At 40.2% G+C, this 16,506-nt stretch overlaps 1 protein-coding gene across 1 annotated transcript in view; it reads right to left on the bottom strand.

Moving 5' to 3' along the window:
• LOC112103175 (von Willebrand factor A domain-containing protein 8) overlaps positions 1-16,506 on the bottom strand; it is a 255,098-nt gene that overhangs the window by 28,854 nt on the left and 209,738 nt on the right. Inside the window, exons 36-37 of the mRNA XM_029911809.1 lie at positions 4,641-4,749; positions 3,745-3,901 (exon numbers count right to left, since the gene is read on the bottom strand). Of these exons, the coding sequence (XP_029767669.1) occupies positions 3,745-3,901; positions 4,641-4,749 (266 nt within the window). The remainder of the gene's footprint in view (positions 1-3,744; positions 3,902-4,640; positions 4,750-16,506) is intronic.

Here is a 16,506-nt window from a genome sequence, read left to right as displayed (position 1 = left end):
TTTATAATGGTGTTAAATATATTAAAAAGTGTTTTTAATTTATGGGGGGGGGTCACACTCAGAGGCTTGCTATGTGAAAGGTCACCAGTACAAAAGTTTGTGAACCACTGATCTACACTGTACTTCGCAGGCCCGAGTCAAACCAGCCTATCCCAGGCTTCCTAGCGCCCTCCCCAGCTGTAGCCACTCTAGCCCTTTGTTTGTGGTGCACTGTGGGAAAACTTGACTGCCCTTCCCATGATAGTTTACAGGAAGTTGTTGCAGCCTCTAATACATCCTGTGGGGCCATGTTTTGGGTCTGCATGCCCCTGGCAACTGGAGCCAGCAACAAGGAGGAATCACCATCTATCCTGCTTGGGCTGGAGTCTGAGCCCAGACTTACATTCCAGTGTAGACGTACCCAAAGGGATCAGGTGTGAACAAACGGGGGCTTAAGCTGCACACAGATAGAGACAATGGATTCCAGCAAACCATGGAAAGTTGGAGCAATTCCGTCAATGCAGACTCTGACTTAAACTTGGCTTTTTCCATGCAGACTTAAGGACTTTCAAAGGGTTGATTTCAGTTGACTAATAAATGCTGGTTTATTTTGAAAAGGCTGCCATGCATTGCTCCCTGCAGGGGTAAAGTCTCTAACAGGAGTCTGAATTCATTTGGACTTACTAGAAAGTGCACTATGACAAACAAGGGTGTTGTGACCCAAAGGGCCCAGTCTTGGAGTCATGAGACTGCATCATCCTTGTAAAAGCTAAACTGAATGTCTGGCAATAATAGGAGTACACCCAAAGGGACTGTCTAAAGGCTGGGGCATCAAACCCCCTGTAGATCCATGATAGCTGGTGACAGACTGTCAGGTACTGGATACAACAGTAGTATTTCACAACAAGTGACTGCAACAGCTAAAACAGGGTTAGTCAAAGAAACAGTACGGAAAATGGTGTTTAATCAGCTCCATAAGGAAGGTTATACAGCCGGTTTGGTGAGAAAAGGTTAAGTGTTGGAAAAGCTAACCAAGGCACAGCTGATGGAACTGCTCGAGAAGGATAATTAGGCCAAGAACCATGGTCCAGTTCCAGACAAAATTCCAAGTAAGCAGTCCAACTCGTCAGCATCAGTCAGAAGGGACAGAGGCCCAGCTATCTCAGAGGGGAGAGGAGAGTCCAAGGAGGACAGCTGCAGTGTTATACTGCGTCAATGTGGCTTCAAGCTCCCAGAGTGGGCCACATACAGTACTGTGTGTATAAGTCAGTGGTGGGCAACCTGCAGCCCGTCAGGGTAATCCACTAGTGGGCCGTGAGAGAGTTTGTTTACATTGATCATCCACAGGCACGGCCCCCCGCAGCCACGATTTGCCGTTCCCGGCCAATGGGAGCTGCAGGAATTGGTGCGGGGCGCAGGGATGTGCTGGCCGCCACTTCCCGCAGTTCCCATTGGCCAGCCACTGGAAGCTGCAGGCGGCCGTACCTGTGGACGGTCAATGTAAACGCTGTTTCTCAGCCCACCAGCGGATTACCCTGACGGGCCACGTGCAGCCCGTGGGCCACAGGTTGCCCACCACTGGTATAAGTCCTGGGACTTTAATAATGCATGAGTTGTTGAGGAGATGTTCAGGTTCTATAGCAGGCAGCTGCAACATTCCCATGTCATCTATCAGTAGGCACTAGCCTTCCCCAGTAAGAAGGATAACATTCTGAAAAGGGGTGACCGGGGGAAGGGAAAAAACATTAAAGCATGTTGGAGGGAGGGAGGGAGGGAGGGAGAGGGGTGTGTGTATGCATCTGTATGTATAATACAAAAAGCTACAAAATGTCAAAATATTTCGTAGCTAACCGCAATAGTTGAGTCATTTTGAAGAACAGAGATATATAGTGAGGTGAAAATATTTACCAACATCAGGTTCTATAAATAAATGAGTAAAATGTTGTAGAAAAAGGAAATAAAGCTGGGGTGGGTGTATATATTGCCAGTTGAACTAAGTTTTTCTAAAAAGCCATTTTGTTTCATAGAATCATAGAAGATTAGGGTTGGAAGAGACCTCAGGTAGTCATCTAGTTCAACCTCGTGCTCAAAGCAGGACCAATCCCAACTAAATCATCCCAGACAGGGCTTTGTCAAGCGGGCTTTAAAAACCTCTAAGGATGGAGATTCCACCACCTCCCTAGGTAACCCATTCCAGTGCTTCACCACCCTCCTAGTGAAATAGTTTTTCGTAATTTCCAACCTAGACCTCCCCCACTGCAACTTGAGACCATTGCTCCTTGTTCTGTCATCTGCCACCACTGAGAACAGCCGAGCTCCGTCCTCTTTGGAACCCCCCTTCAGGTAGTTGAAGGCTGCTATAAAATCCCTCCTCACTCTTCTCTTCTGCAGACTAAATAAGCCCAGTTACCTCAGCCTCTCCTCGTAAGTCATGTGCCCCAGACCCCTAATCATTTTTGTTGCCCTCCGTTGGACTCTCTCCAATTCCTTTTGTTTTCCATGATCATTTTCTGTGCAGCTCTCATACAGTGTTTATATTTTCTTTGTGTTAACTGCTTTGAATTAATTGTTAACCCCTTTGATGATCATAGAACACTACAGGCAATTTGATAATAAAATACTGCTGAAAATAAAGTTTTGAGCTGAGTGTTAAAGAGCTAAATGGTTAATTAAACAAAAATCTAGTGATTCAACAGTGCAGTGCACAATCTACATTTAATACCCCCAAGAAAAACAATAATACATTTTTTTATATATCTGCATAAGCAAGTGGCATTCCCACCCTGCTTAAATAACAGCAAATGTCAGTTCCTGATGGAGCTTCTCCAGAACTGGGTTGTTTCTAGGATTTTACTCTCCATCTAGTAGTTCCCTCTGTCTCAGTGACACTCTCAAACTGTCTTATAGCCTGGGCAGGAAATAATAGAACCCACTTGGTCTGGCTGCCAATATAAGTCAGCAGAAAAACTCTGCATCTTTATGCAAGGTACCACAGTTTGACACCAGTGGTGAGTCAGCAGAAAAGTGCTGAATTTCTATGCATGGTCTTAGAACCTGGCACAGTATGCATCTAAAAGACACTACACATCATGCTAATGCTGGCAAGAACTCTGGTCCTCTTAAGAATGTTATCTGAGTTATGACAATTTATATGCGCCAAAGATCCTTTAAAAATAAGCCATTTTGCTTTTAAAGGATCATTTTCAAAGCAGTTTAAAGGGAATGTTTGTTCGATACTGAGGCTTACAATGGTGTATTTTTACCATCTGTATATAATCTGAATTCTTCATAATTTAAATGGGAATTTGTATATGATTATGACATTTTTTCATAAGAGTAGGAGAATTTACATCAATGACCTGGCCAAATTCTCACTCAGGTAATTACAAACTGCCCACACAAATCACCCTATCATTTTAACAGTGTGGTTTCAATTAGATATAGTTTTCTTCACTTCCTGTCTTAAACTGTTAAACAATATGGAGGTGTACTGTTAAGCACCTGTGATTACTGTATGCAGTGTTGTTGTAGCCGTGTTGATCCCAGGATGTTAGAGAGTCAAGGTGGGTGAAGTAATATCTGTTATTGGACCAACTTCTATTGGTGAGAGAGACAAGCTTTCGAGCTTACATAGAGCTCTTCTGTGATTATTGTAATTTCATCTAAACAATTTCAGCCATCTTTGTTATAATGCTTCCATTCAGCTATTCTTGGCAAGGTGGGGGTGGGGCAGAATGGAGGCCGAAATAAAATTTGAATACTAACCTCTGTTTAAAGGCCTTTTCACCCATCTCCCTTGCAGCTCTCTTCACCTCCTCAGGAACAGCATCTTTCTCAGCCTGAGATATCTGGTAAACTTTATGGCCAGCATCCAGTCTATAGGGCCCACCTTTGCCGCCCAGCCCTGCTGTGTCTCTCCCACCTAGAACAGATGATATGAAAATCAAGAATGTGTCATAACTATCACATAAATCCTCCTCTTTTAAAACCTCCACTATCACCCCAATGCATGTAAATTTTTTTAAAAAGTTTCCATGAGTCCCATAGAAAATACTTTATTTGCATCTGCAAATAACTGTCTACTTTCAAAAGTGAAGTAATACCATGGTAAAGCAGAATTCTGACTCCAGTTTTATACTGTTTTGCGATCAAAATAAGGCCCTTTATTCTTCAAAGGTGAAATTCACCCCTGTGCAGAGAGCTTACACTCCACTTAACTCCTACTTTAAGTTCTCAAAGCTATTAGCCCTTAAAACTATTAACTCTGGTTACTGTAAACTAACAATGTAACTCCAGAATTTGTTGATAGTATGCCTATGGTTTTCACTACTGTGTATAGTGTGACTGCTGTCATATCATTCAGAATTTAGAATTAGGAGACACTGAACTCTTTGTATGGATGGAATCAGATATTAACAACCTTAACCAAGTGTAAGAAATAAAGATTTCTAATATCTACTTGCCTGGTCCTGGGTATCTATGTTTATATGACTCTGATGAACTTTTTGGCTTCCACAAAATGCATTCAGTGTGGATTAAAAACTGCCAGCAGGAAAATAATTTAATGATAAAAGACACTTGAAATTTAGAACCGTCACCAAAGTTATCTGAAACATCCTTCAAAGACTCATGCAAATCATGAGAAGACATTGAATGCCAACCTGTTCCACCAGCCCAGGTGTTTCCGCCAACATGGGGCATGTTGTCTGGATCTGTCTTTCCATGCTTAGGGGAGCTCACTTCCAAACCACTGTCTCTCTCAATGGTTATCTGTGAAAATAAAAAGAAAGTAAGTTGAAAATATCTCTTATTATTATACCCAGCATGAATTCTATGACCATCCTGATGGCATGATGATAATACATTGTGTCCTACCTAGGAGCCATAGGCCATTAGTGAACTCAAGAGATGTATTATTTCATAGGCCAATAAATACAAAACATGTAAAAAAAAATAGCCGGGAGGAGAAAGGTCAGAGCTGCACAGGCTCTTAGAATACTGCAAACCAACCAAACCACAGAGCACTCTTGGGACTTGTACACACTAGGAAAAAAGGTGTTTATTTAAAATGTGATAACTAACACTTTTAAAATCCGAACACAGACAGGGTAAGAAATAGTTTTAACACGTGTTGGTTGGCTGAGGTGAAGCTGAAGGGTCACCTCAACCAGGTAATATGTTAAAACTACAACTCAGTGACCTGTTTCAAGATGCCAGCTTCAAAGACCTGAAGGCTGACCTCCTCTCTTCACTCACAAATAGGCAAATTTCTTGCATCTCTCTACCAACATGCTTGAACCCTGTTCTTAAATAAAAGATTAGTTCAAGTTACACGCTCCTTTAATCCTAGGCCTCCCTGTCAAGACTGCCAACAAAGGTGATGTTTGTAATGGTGGTTTTCTGATATGCACACCTGTCAACGGGGGGCTGGACTTTGTCCACCAGCTCAATGGACATACAAAACACCGAACAGCTGTCCGATAGTAATGACAGCGTCAAATTAGTGACATTTAGGTAAAAGAATGACTCTCCATTACCGCTGTCATCTAGTGACTCAATTCCTAATGTATACATTTTCTTTATAGTAATAATTCTGTATAAATTAATGCTATTTACTGTTACTTGAAATATAATGACACAGAACTGTCAGTAATAACATTGATCAAGCTTCTATGAATGAACTCCTCCCACCCATATACATACTTTCCATTTATTTTACTGTAAAATTGATGCATTCTGAGAGTACACAATTTTACAGTCCATTAAGGAACAAGTTCTCTGGCATTAGCAGGGTTCCCTTCAGAGCTGCAGAATAATTTAATCCCTGAATTCACTGTGTGCTGCAGGCTCAACACAACACTGAGAGGAATTCTACACATTCCTATGATCTGAAAACATGTTATAAAAACAGTGTATTGGCAACCGTTCAAAAAATATTTTTTTTCATCCTTACATTATTTGTGTTGATTCATAAAGGTACAATACACCCTCTGTGAAACATGTCATCAATGTGAAATAAAGGTAAATAAAGATCTAATCTGATAAATATCATTAATTTAACATTTGCATACTAAAAACAGACTTTCAAAAGCACACCACAGTGTTTTGTCCTTATTTCAATGGGCTGTATAATTTTTTTTTAAGTGGGTGCCTTTAGGGATAAAGTAAACAGTACCTTTTAATGTAACTGCTTGACTAGCATTTTAAACATACCAAAGTCACTGGGTACACCAAAATTGCTGAGTTTATTTAAAAAAAAAAATGAATGTAGGCCTTACAAGATGTAATGAAAATATTTATTCTTTAAAAAGAAATTAAAAACATGGGAAATTCACTGCACTTTGGCCTTCATGGACCCTTTCTCTATTGAAAAATAAACAAAAATCCTACAAAGGGAAGCTTTATGGAGCTTATTTTGCTGTATTTAGTGACATTCAGCTGGTACTTTATTTTTCCATTGAGCAAAGTTCACAAAGTGGTGATTGTTTTGAAAGACAGCCATTTTTGACATATTACTATTGGAAAGTTATAGTTTGAGACAGAATTGTGTACTAGTTAGTGTTTGCAATTTTAAAATTAACATAAAATTATAAAGCCCTTTTTTGTCAGCATAAGCTGCATCTACCCACTTTTCAAGTGCAGACCTATCCTTACACTCGGTGGTAATTTAATTAATACATTAGCTTTTCCTAATAATTTAGCACCACTATTGCTCTTATTTTGATTAGCAATCTGTCTTATTGCTCTTAACCACAGCAAAATGTTCAATATTATCTTATTTTTTTGTTAAAAAATTAAAACAAACAAAACAAAAAAATAAGTGAGAGAAAGAAAGAGCGAGCGAGAGGTCGAGAATTAGTCTTAGTTTAGCAACTTGCCCTTACTAAGTTCTCTATATTTAATTAGCAGATGTGTTTGTTTGAATATTTGGAATACTCAAAGTGCTAGTATGGTATATAACAACAGAGATGTGTATTTCAGGTCACCAAACTGTTACAGTGGCCTGGACACGTGGATCAAAAGGAAGGACTGAATCAAAGATGAAAACACGACTATGGACTTGAGCAACTTGGAATATTAAGGTATGACAGACACAAGGAGGAAGGAGAAGGCTATGGGAGAATGTAACAGGGTGCTGGCCAGGAGGTCCTGAGCCAGGCCCCCGTTAGCCCAGCTCCAATTAAGAAGTATTAATTGCGGCTGGCTGAGTATGCCATGCCTAATTGCTGGAAGAGAAGCACCTGGGGCCTTATTAGTCAGGGGGCTATATAAAGCTGTCAGGAAGGAAGTAAGGGAGGAAGAGAAAGGGAAGGGAGGAGCCAAGGGCTGTGCATCCCTGCTGGCTGGAGAAGCAAGCTGTCCCCCAGGTGGCTGGTTTGGAGCACACTGTAAATAGAAGGTGGTGGGAGCTGACACTGAAAATAAAAAGGCACTGGTGATTGTACTCAGAAGAGGTCTCTGGCTGATTTGTTGCGAGGGCAAGCGAATGCCTCATTACAGGGAAGATGAAGAGCTCAGTTTTGGTCATGTTAAGGGTCAACTAATGGCTGGACATATCTGGCTTCAAGACTAAGCTTGATACGTTTATGGAGGGGATGGTATAATGAGATTGGTCTTTGACTATTAGCGGTAAATATGCCCAATGGCTTGTGATGGGATGTTAGATGGGGGTGGGATCTGAGTTACTACAGAGAATTCTTTCCTGGGTGTCTGGCTGGTGAGTCTTGCCCACATGCTCAGGGTTTAGCTGATTGCCATATTTGGGGTCGGGAAGGAATTTTCATCTAGGGCAGATTGGCAGAGGCCCTGGGTTTTGTTTGCCTTCCTCTGCAACGGGTCACTTGCTGGAAGATTCTTTGCACCTTGAAGTCTTTAAACCATGATTTGAGGACTTCAATGGCTCAGACACAGGTTTGATACAGGAGTGGGTGTGTGAGATTCTGTAGCTTGCGTTGTGCAGGAGGTCAGAGTAGATGATAATAATGGTTCCTTCTGACCTTAAAGTCTATGATTCTATGACATCCATAAAGGGAAGTCAGAAAGACAGGTTGAGAATTTTATTTGTCTGGAAGAAGACATATTACCTGGTTGAGGTGCAGAAGAAGAAGGGTCCAGAGTATATTTGTGAGTCATCAGCATAAAGATAAAAGTCAAAGCCATGATTGTGAATGACACCATCCAGAGAGGAAGAAAGGGGAAGTGAGCAATGACAAAGCTTTGAGAGACTTCCACAGTAAGTGGGAGAGAGGAAGAGGATCCCCCTGCCAATGAAACTCTGAAGAAGCAATCTTAGAGGTAAGGAGGAGAACCAGGAGAGAACAGAGTCAGGGAAGTCAAAATTTTGAGAATAGTCTATGACACCAAACGCAACTGATATTTCAAGGAGGAGGAGGGAGAGGTCCTGAAATATGGCAGATAGAGGTCCTCAGAGACTGGTGAGAGTCATTTCAATTGACTGTAGGAGTGGAAGCTAGATTGGAGGGGATCTTGAATGAAAGTAAAAGTGTATGTAAGACAAAGGTGGTAGACTGCACGCTCAATGAATTTGAAGCAGAGAAGGGAGATGGATCAAAGCTGGATTTTTTATGATGGGAGAGAGAAAATGTGTGGGTCCTTTGGTTAACTGGATCCTCCACTGTGTGAGAGTTCTAAGGAGAGTTAGGTGAAACGCAAGTGTGTGTGTGTGCGGGAGCTAAGAGCACCCCTCAACAAAATTCAGCCAAAGGGTGGGAGTCATCTTGAGGTAATGGACTATTAAAAGTTAGGCAGTCAACTGGGGGCTCAGGAGATGTATTTGGAGTCAGGAAAATTGAAAGATGCAAGAAGGGAAGGATCTAGTTAGGCACGTTAGAAATACATGGATAATTTGCCAGTTCAAGTGCTAACTATCCCTTCTGATTAGATTCCTTTTGAATTCATTGCATGCCTTTATCAAACTAGTTAAATAATTTGATTGTTTTAGTCAGGTTTTAACTATAGTGAAATTTCAATTTTTCTTGAAGTGAAACTTGTGCCATTTCATTATGTGCTTATAACTGTAGGAAAGTGAAAAGCTTTATTCATTACTGTTAAGATTTTGCATAGTATGCTGTGCATATCACAGTTAAGTGAAACAACAGATGAATTCAGTCAAGAAGTCTTTTGAGCTGTAGCTATGAGGTAAGGGTGACAGCAGAATAGCTGGAAAATATTTTGAAATTTTTCTTTTAAGATTTCCTTCTGTGAGGACTGGTTTCCACCACAACCACAAGCACTGCAGTGACCATGGCATGTCTTTCTTTTGTGTGTGTCTAGGTTTTTTTTTTTTTTTTTTTTTACATGTTAATGATTCATGCTCTAGAAATGGATTTATTTTTCCATTTTATCTGCCTCTCTTTGGCTAGGTCAGGGGTGGGCAACCTCTGGCACGTGGCTTGCCAGGGTAAGCACTCTGGCGGGCCGGGCCAGTTTGTTTACCTGCCGCATCGGCAGGTTCGGCCAATCGCGGCTCCCACTGGCCCCTTTTCGCCATCCCAGGCCAATGGGGGCTGCGGGAAGTGGTGCGGGCAAGGGATGTGCTGGCCGTGGCTTCCTGCCGCCCCCATTGGCCTGGGACAGTGAACTGTGGCCAGTGGGAGCCGCGATCGGCCGAACCTGCTGACGCGGCAGGTAAACAAACTGGCCCGACCTGCCAGGGTGTTTACCCTGGTGAGCCGCGTGCCAGAGATTGCTGACCCCTGGGCTAGGTACTTCTTCAGGGTTTCCTATCCAGAAAGAGCAGAATTGTCATCCTCTACTATGCTGCATATAAGCCTGATCCTGAGTCCCTATGAAGACACAATTTCCAATGAAGTTAATAGGTTGATCTGGACAAGCTGTCCAGGGCCCTCAAATTCTAAGGGAGTTAAAGGCTTGACACAACTCACAGGATAAGACCCCAACCGACTCGATCACACAGTTCTGGCTTTTTAAACATCTCACTGTATTACAGGACTGATATATATTTGTGTTTCTTCTTACTGATTACAGTAGATACTCCCAATACTAGGAGTGAAACTAACAAAGAAGAAAAACCACATCACTCTTCATATATACAAATGTGAAGTAGACATATAGGCTCAGAGAGCTCAGATATATGACTTACAGAACACCACAATGAAATTAGGTCTTTTGTATTACATTTGTGCCAATCAGCTATTTAATTTATGCTATACTGTAATGTGCAATTTGGAGACCTACGCTGGCCAGGCAATCTATGAAAGGGGTTCTCTGTCATGTGTTAATTGAGTCTCAGCTAGCTAAATATGTTTGGAAGTAGGTCCAGAATTACATTCACAACAGTACTTGTGTAAATGTGTCACTGCTTACATATTATTAAATATGACTGTTTTACTTACTGCCGTGAAATTATAAAATCTAATGAATGAAATTAATAAACAGTAACTACAGCAATAAATTGGAAATCAGTGGCATCAATTAAATGCAAGGTCCAGTTTTGTGATTTTTATACCCTCATGGTGATAGAAAGAAGCTGAAAAAAGGTTTATTATGACCTACAGAGCTGACCGTATTAAACAGTGCATTATCTCTATGAGCAATTATAGCAATTGAAGATGAAGGATGTATCTTCAGTAACCCACTGTGAAATGTGTTTTTTTTTAAAAACATGTATAAATTACGGAGACACCAGTTGTAGCTCTGTAGCTAAGGTAAGCTGAGTTTTGCACTTTATTCAGGGATTCTACTACTTTACCATTTATGAAAAATAAGAGTGTCTCCATCAAAATTACAGCACTTACCCTTTGAGTAAGAATGAATTTTACATTTGTTAGAAAGTACATTTGTTAATTCGCTTATGAGTTAAATTAATTTTAAATATAGATCCTTTCAGATCTTTCTTGTTGTTCCTAATTATCTTAACAACCACTAGACACTCAAACAATCTTAACGCTGCTCTATAATGACACAATGATGAAAAGAAGGAAAAAAGTCTTTAAAAATAAGTTTTGTTTAATTTGGAACCATAATCACGAAAATGTCTTCTTATAATCATATGGTTATTAAAAGGTGTCACTAGAAGGCAGAGTTAAAGTTGTTTGGGTCTTTAACTGTGTATTTCCATGTCTTAAAAGGAATCCAAACAGGTTAGGTTTAATCTTTACTCTGAATTTATAGTGCTTGTTTTGGATAACATCAACCCTAAATATAAGATACTTTGTCCTAAATTACTGATATGTACTCTCAACCCTAACTTCATTTTATCAGATTTTTATTTAGGCATGCGCGCGCGCACACACACACACACACAAATTGATGGGCAGGAACTGTTTCTTCACTTCCCAATTTTCAGGCAAACAATAAGGATATTTAAAAACTCATGCGTACAGTGATTTATTCATTGGGATGATACCTAATATGTATTCTGTTAAATAAATAAATGGCTGTTTCCTGACAGACTCTGAAGCACTCTATGTAAGCATCATGTTCACTGCTATTTCTGTTGCAGAGCGAAATTGTGATGGAGGGTAGGGACTCTTTACTGAATAACCAACTAGATTTTGTGCTCCATAACATTTAATGGGTCATAAAGCAAAAGGTACAACAGACAGCCTAAACTCTGAATAGGTCATAATTATCCACATGAGAGCAATAAAACCATCCTACTGGCGGCCTTTTTAAAAGAGGGATAAAATGAACTCTTTAGGACACTTTTTAGCTGAATAAATATATTGTTTGGACCCCTCTAATTGTTAGAATATTTATTAATGTGCACAGTTTAAGCACAAAGAGACAATATTGATAATTATGACCAAGTGAGCACCTATGAAATCAGGTGAATCATTGGTCATTTGAACACAATCAAAATTCCTGTGTACACCTTTCTCTCCCTTCCCCACACACATTTCAACTAGTCCACATATCATTCCTCTGTTTCACAGGCCTGTTTTATTAAATCAAGGACCAAAAAATGAAGAGAGCATCTTTGTTCCCAGAGACAAATTTCTCCTCCATTGCTCTGCCTTTCCACCCAAAACCAGGTCCACCATTATCCGTGGGAGTTTTGCATATGAGATCTAACCTTCATCTGTACTTGTGATATAGCCAACACTTCTCTCAGCCTGAGTTGTTCCTGTCACTTACCCTTTTCTCAGTCATTTCTACCTAAAACAAAGTGACTTTCCAACAACAGCAGAACATCTAGTTAGATTTTACAATAGGTGAAAAGAACTTTGTAACTAGTTGGGAAATCTTTGTTCAGAGAGGGGGTAAAAGGTCAGACCACATATGTGAAGGTCACTCCAGGATGAAGATACATCTAACTTTGGATGGAAAGTAGTAGATGAGTGATTCCCTTTCTGTGATCAACAAGTTTTGCAACTAATTAATAAGTGTGGAGGTTTTTTTCGTTGTCCCTTGACGTAGACCTGGGTGCACTCTTGATGTAGATGGATTTATCTATCATATATAGCAGGGATCTGCAACCTTTGGCATGCATCAGGGAAATCCGCTAGTGGGCCAGGCCGGTTTGTTTGCCTGCAGAGTTCGCAGGTTTGGCCGATCGCAGCTCCCACTGGCCGCGGTTGGCCGTTCCAGACCAATGGGGGCTGCGGGAAGCGGTGCGGGCCACGGGATGTGGCCAGTGTGAGCTGCAATCGGCCAAACCTGCGGACGCTGCAGGTAAACAAAGCGTCCCGGCCCGCCAGCGGATTTCCCTGATGGGCCGCGTGCCAAATGTTACTGATCCCTGATATATAGTGTTGTTGTAGCCATGTCAGTCCCAGGATATTAGAGAGACAAGGTTGGTGACGTAGCATCTTTTATTGGACCAACTTCTGCATAAGCTCAAAAGCTCGTCTCTCACCAACAGAAGTTGGTCCAATAGGAGATATGACCTCACCCACCTTGTCTGTCACAGGCATTTCTAGTACTCCTGTCACCATACTAGCTAGAGAGGACACATTTTTGTTCAGCATAGTAAGATGTTTAGAGAGTGTACAGACTTTTACGCAGCAGTTTGTGTTTGTAGTCTTGTTCAGTTAGCTTTATTACAAGTCCAGAAGGAATGAGAGGATTCACGGCCTTTCCTCAGCAACTGGTGCCAGAGTTGCTCCTTTGGAACCCTCTTATGACGGAAAAGCCAGTTCCCTAAGGAGGATGGTGGAGGAAATGCTGGTTCCAATAGAGGTGAATCCTCACAGGCACAGAGAGATATAATCTCACTGCGTTAGCTTTAGTGAATGTACCCCTACAAATGTACGCACTCATATCTAGTCTCTGTCCTTTTAAAGGACACTCTGCATACTTTTAAGAAACTATATTATTCTAAATGAATTATTCTTAAGAGGAAAAAACAAGAGAAAACTGAAGGGAAATATTAGTCTGTTCAGCTTTTTACTCCCAAGCTTAGCCTCCAGCAGTATGAAGGAGTCTAAGCTATACACTTTTTTTTTTTAAATAAGTTACCCATTTCAAAGTTTCCCAGAATTACATTTCCCCTCTTCTTTAAAGCAAAGTAAAGTAAAGGAATTAAAGCAGAGGCACATTCCTTACAGGATTTCATTGGTATATATCTCCAGAATGTAAGTGCATGAACCTCTCTTTATTGTATGCGGCGACAAATGATTAAGTAAAATTTTCCTTAAGCCTTTATTCAGCACCCTATGGAACTTCCAAGACATGCCAGGTGCAGCACATTTGCTAAACCATTGGAAATAACATGATTACATGCTTCTCTTAACTTAAAATACAACATCAGTGTGTTAAATAATATCTTGAAAGAACAGTGCCAAGGCTGATGTATATACAGTTGCTGGAATGATTTACACCTAGTATATTAGACATGAAAAGCTGAGGTACCAAAGTTTTGTTTCATTTCACTAGCACTCATTCAAACAGTTAATGGGTAAATACCTACCCTTAATGCTGGCAGTGACAGGGATGGGAAAGACGGGGAAGCGTAGAGCTTGGGCAATTGCATGTTTAATTAGAGTCATTCCACCAACACAGGGCTGAAGTTCAGACTAAAAATGGTGGATCAACTGCAAGGTACTTCTTACTGCTCCTTAAAAAGAAATAAAGCGCATTCTCCTTCCTAACACTTAGTTTCCTAGAACTGTCTTTACCACAAAGTAGGAATCCTGCTAAGGTGCAAAGAGAAGGCTCATTTTACCCTTCTCTCTCTCCTAGCACAGTTGTACACCACAGGAAAAAAATTAGCCCAATGTTTTGCCCTTTTAGTAACATACAGTACAAGTAAATGGGACAATCTGGCTTTGGAGTGGAGTCCGGAGCTAGAGCGCGAAGCAGCTCCGGAGCAGTGGAGCTGCAGGTTTTTGCCTGGAGCTGGAGCGGAGCCGGAGCACAGCTCCAAAGCCCTGCAATTTATAATCATAGTCAAAGGACAATGTTTCCTTTTCTATCAAATGTAATGTTTCCGTATTGAAAAATTAATAAAATCCAGATTGTACTTGAACATCAGTAATTTATTAAGGGACTTTTTCCCATATGTCATTTTGGGAGGTGAATATTCTTGATATGAAAGAAATAATAAACTATCAAAAACAAGATGACTCAAAGGATGAAGGATTATGTTTCCCCATAGAATGAAGTGTCTCCTTCAGTGTTTGTGTACAAGACTATGGATTTTCCTGGACCTAAACTGTTTAAACTGTAAAAAGGATTTATAAAAATGTTGCCCTAGGCTACGTTTAACAGTTCATAATAACATCTTTTCCCAGAACACTCTCTATATCAACACTATAGTGAATACATATTCAAAAATGCACTGAATTTCCTACTCAGGCTAAATTGATATCAATAGTTGCTATATGCATGTTGCTATTTAAGTATAGAATAGTGTTCTGTGCTGCTCTTTCTTTTTAATGTAAAACAGTTTCTGGTGAAGATATGAAGAAAATGTTTTATAATCAGCATGAGAGTAGAAAACTATTGGGCAGGAGAGGGACTCAGGCAAAAAAACCCCCAAAAATAAAAAACCCCTCACTGTTCTTATTGCTGTAGCTATGGGATTTTATCCTGCTTTCATTAAAGTTAATGGGAAAACTTCTATTGACGTCGATAGTGCTGACTTGAGCCCACAGGAAAGGGTCAACGCTATCCATAGTTATCAATCAAGAAAACACTAATGTATGTGTTATTCTGTGTGCTTTCAATACTGCCCTAAAGCTACTAACCATCATTATAGTACTAGTGTTAGTGATGGGTGAAATACTCAGAATGGTTTTGATTGTTGCTGGTGAAATTTGCCTGGTTTGGATGTTGTGTAATGCCTGTAAAATTGAGGCATTTTTGCAAAATTTCAAAATGATTAGATAATAGTTCATGCAAAATGTTTTTCACTATCTGAAGATTGTGAAAATATCTAAAAGACACTTTTGCTTAAAAAATTTACCCTTACCAGTTTGTAAAAAGCTACTATGAGGATAAGGAGGTAAAATGGAGACAAAGTTCATAGAAGCCACAGATGGAATCAGAAAGTCCCCAAGTACTATCCCAACTCTGGTCTTAATACTACCTTACACTTAGAACAAACATTAATTTAGTAAACACATATTATTGCGTGTATACACGGAGATTCTGTTAAGTAACATGCCCCAGGTCATACAAATCAGGAATAGAACCTACATTTCCTGGGTAAAAGCCCAGCCCTATTGCAGTTGCATGACATTGACCATATCATGTATCTTCTCTGAACCTCTGCATTTCAATCTGTAAAATAGGAGAATAATATCTAGCTGCTAAATGTTTGGAAAGTACTATATAAGTGTGACATGGATGGGAATAGAAAAAACGGCTTCCAGGAATGTATTTAAACCACTAGATCATGTGGTTCTCATGCTTTTTCCAAATTCACAAAGGTGAATTTTCACATGAAAGTGGTGTTTCAAGTTGACACCCAGTATTGCTAGTCTATTAAGGCCTACTTTGGTTCACCACCTTTGGTTTATACCGTTTGCCATGTCTAGGACTCCAGCGAGGCCTTCACTACAAACTGGCCTTCAGTACTCACATCATCTCTCCTAATACATCTTTTTTTATGTCAGAGTGTATCAAATATTATCACTGCAGAAACAACACGTCATCTTCTCATACTACAAAAACAGTTTCACTGATACAACTCCATCTACAACTTTCATTGCTCCTTTCTTCAGTTCCTGTCTTTCTTGTTCTCTCCTGAGTCTACACAAATAATCTTACTGGTCAGAAACATTTAATTTCTCCTTCATTACCTATTCTCCTTGTAATAGTAAGAATTAAAGAGTCAAAGATATTGCCAGTCCTAGCACATTGACAGTTGCATCTCTGTAGTGGATTTACCTACAGTGATGACAATTATCTTGTGTTCCTGCAAAAATGGCACAACCCCTTTAATTCTTTAAACTATATCATGAAATTCTAGCAACACGTAAGCACTATGTCTCTAGTAAGAAAGCTGCATAAGCTCTGAAAAATGTACCCACACAGATCTGAAAATGCTGAAAGCACGTTTCCTCTATTATATGATGGTTTGGTACACACACAGTATAT

Source organism: Terrapene carolina, unplaced genomic scaffold (assembly GCF_002925995.2).
Source record: "Terrapene carolina triunguis isolate 2854851 unplaced genomic scaffold, T_m_triunguis-2.0 Scaffold18, whole genome shotgun sequence".
Classification (NCBI taxonomy): Eukaryota; Metazoa; Chordata; order Testudines; family Emydidae; genus Terrapene; species Terrapene triunguis.
The sequence above is the reverse complement of the archived record's forward strand: the minus strand, read 5'-3'. Positions and strand labels throughout refer to the sequence as shown.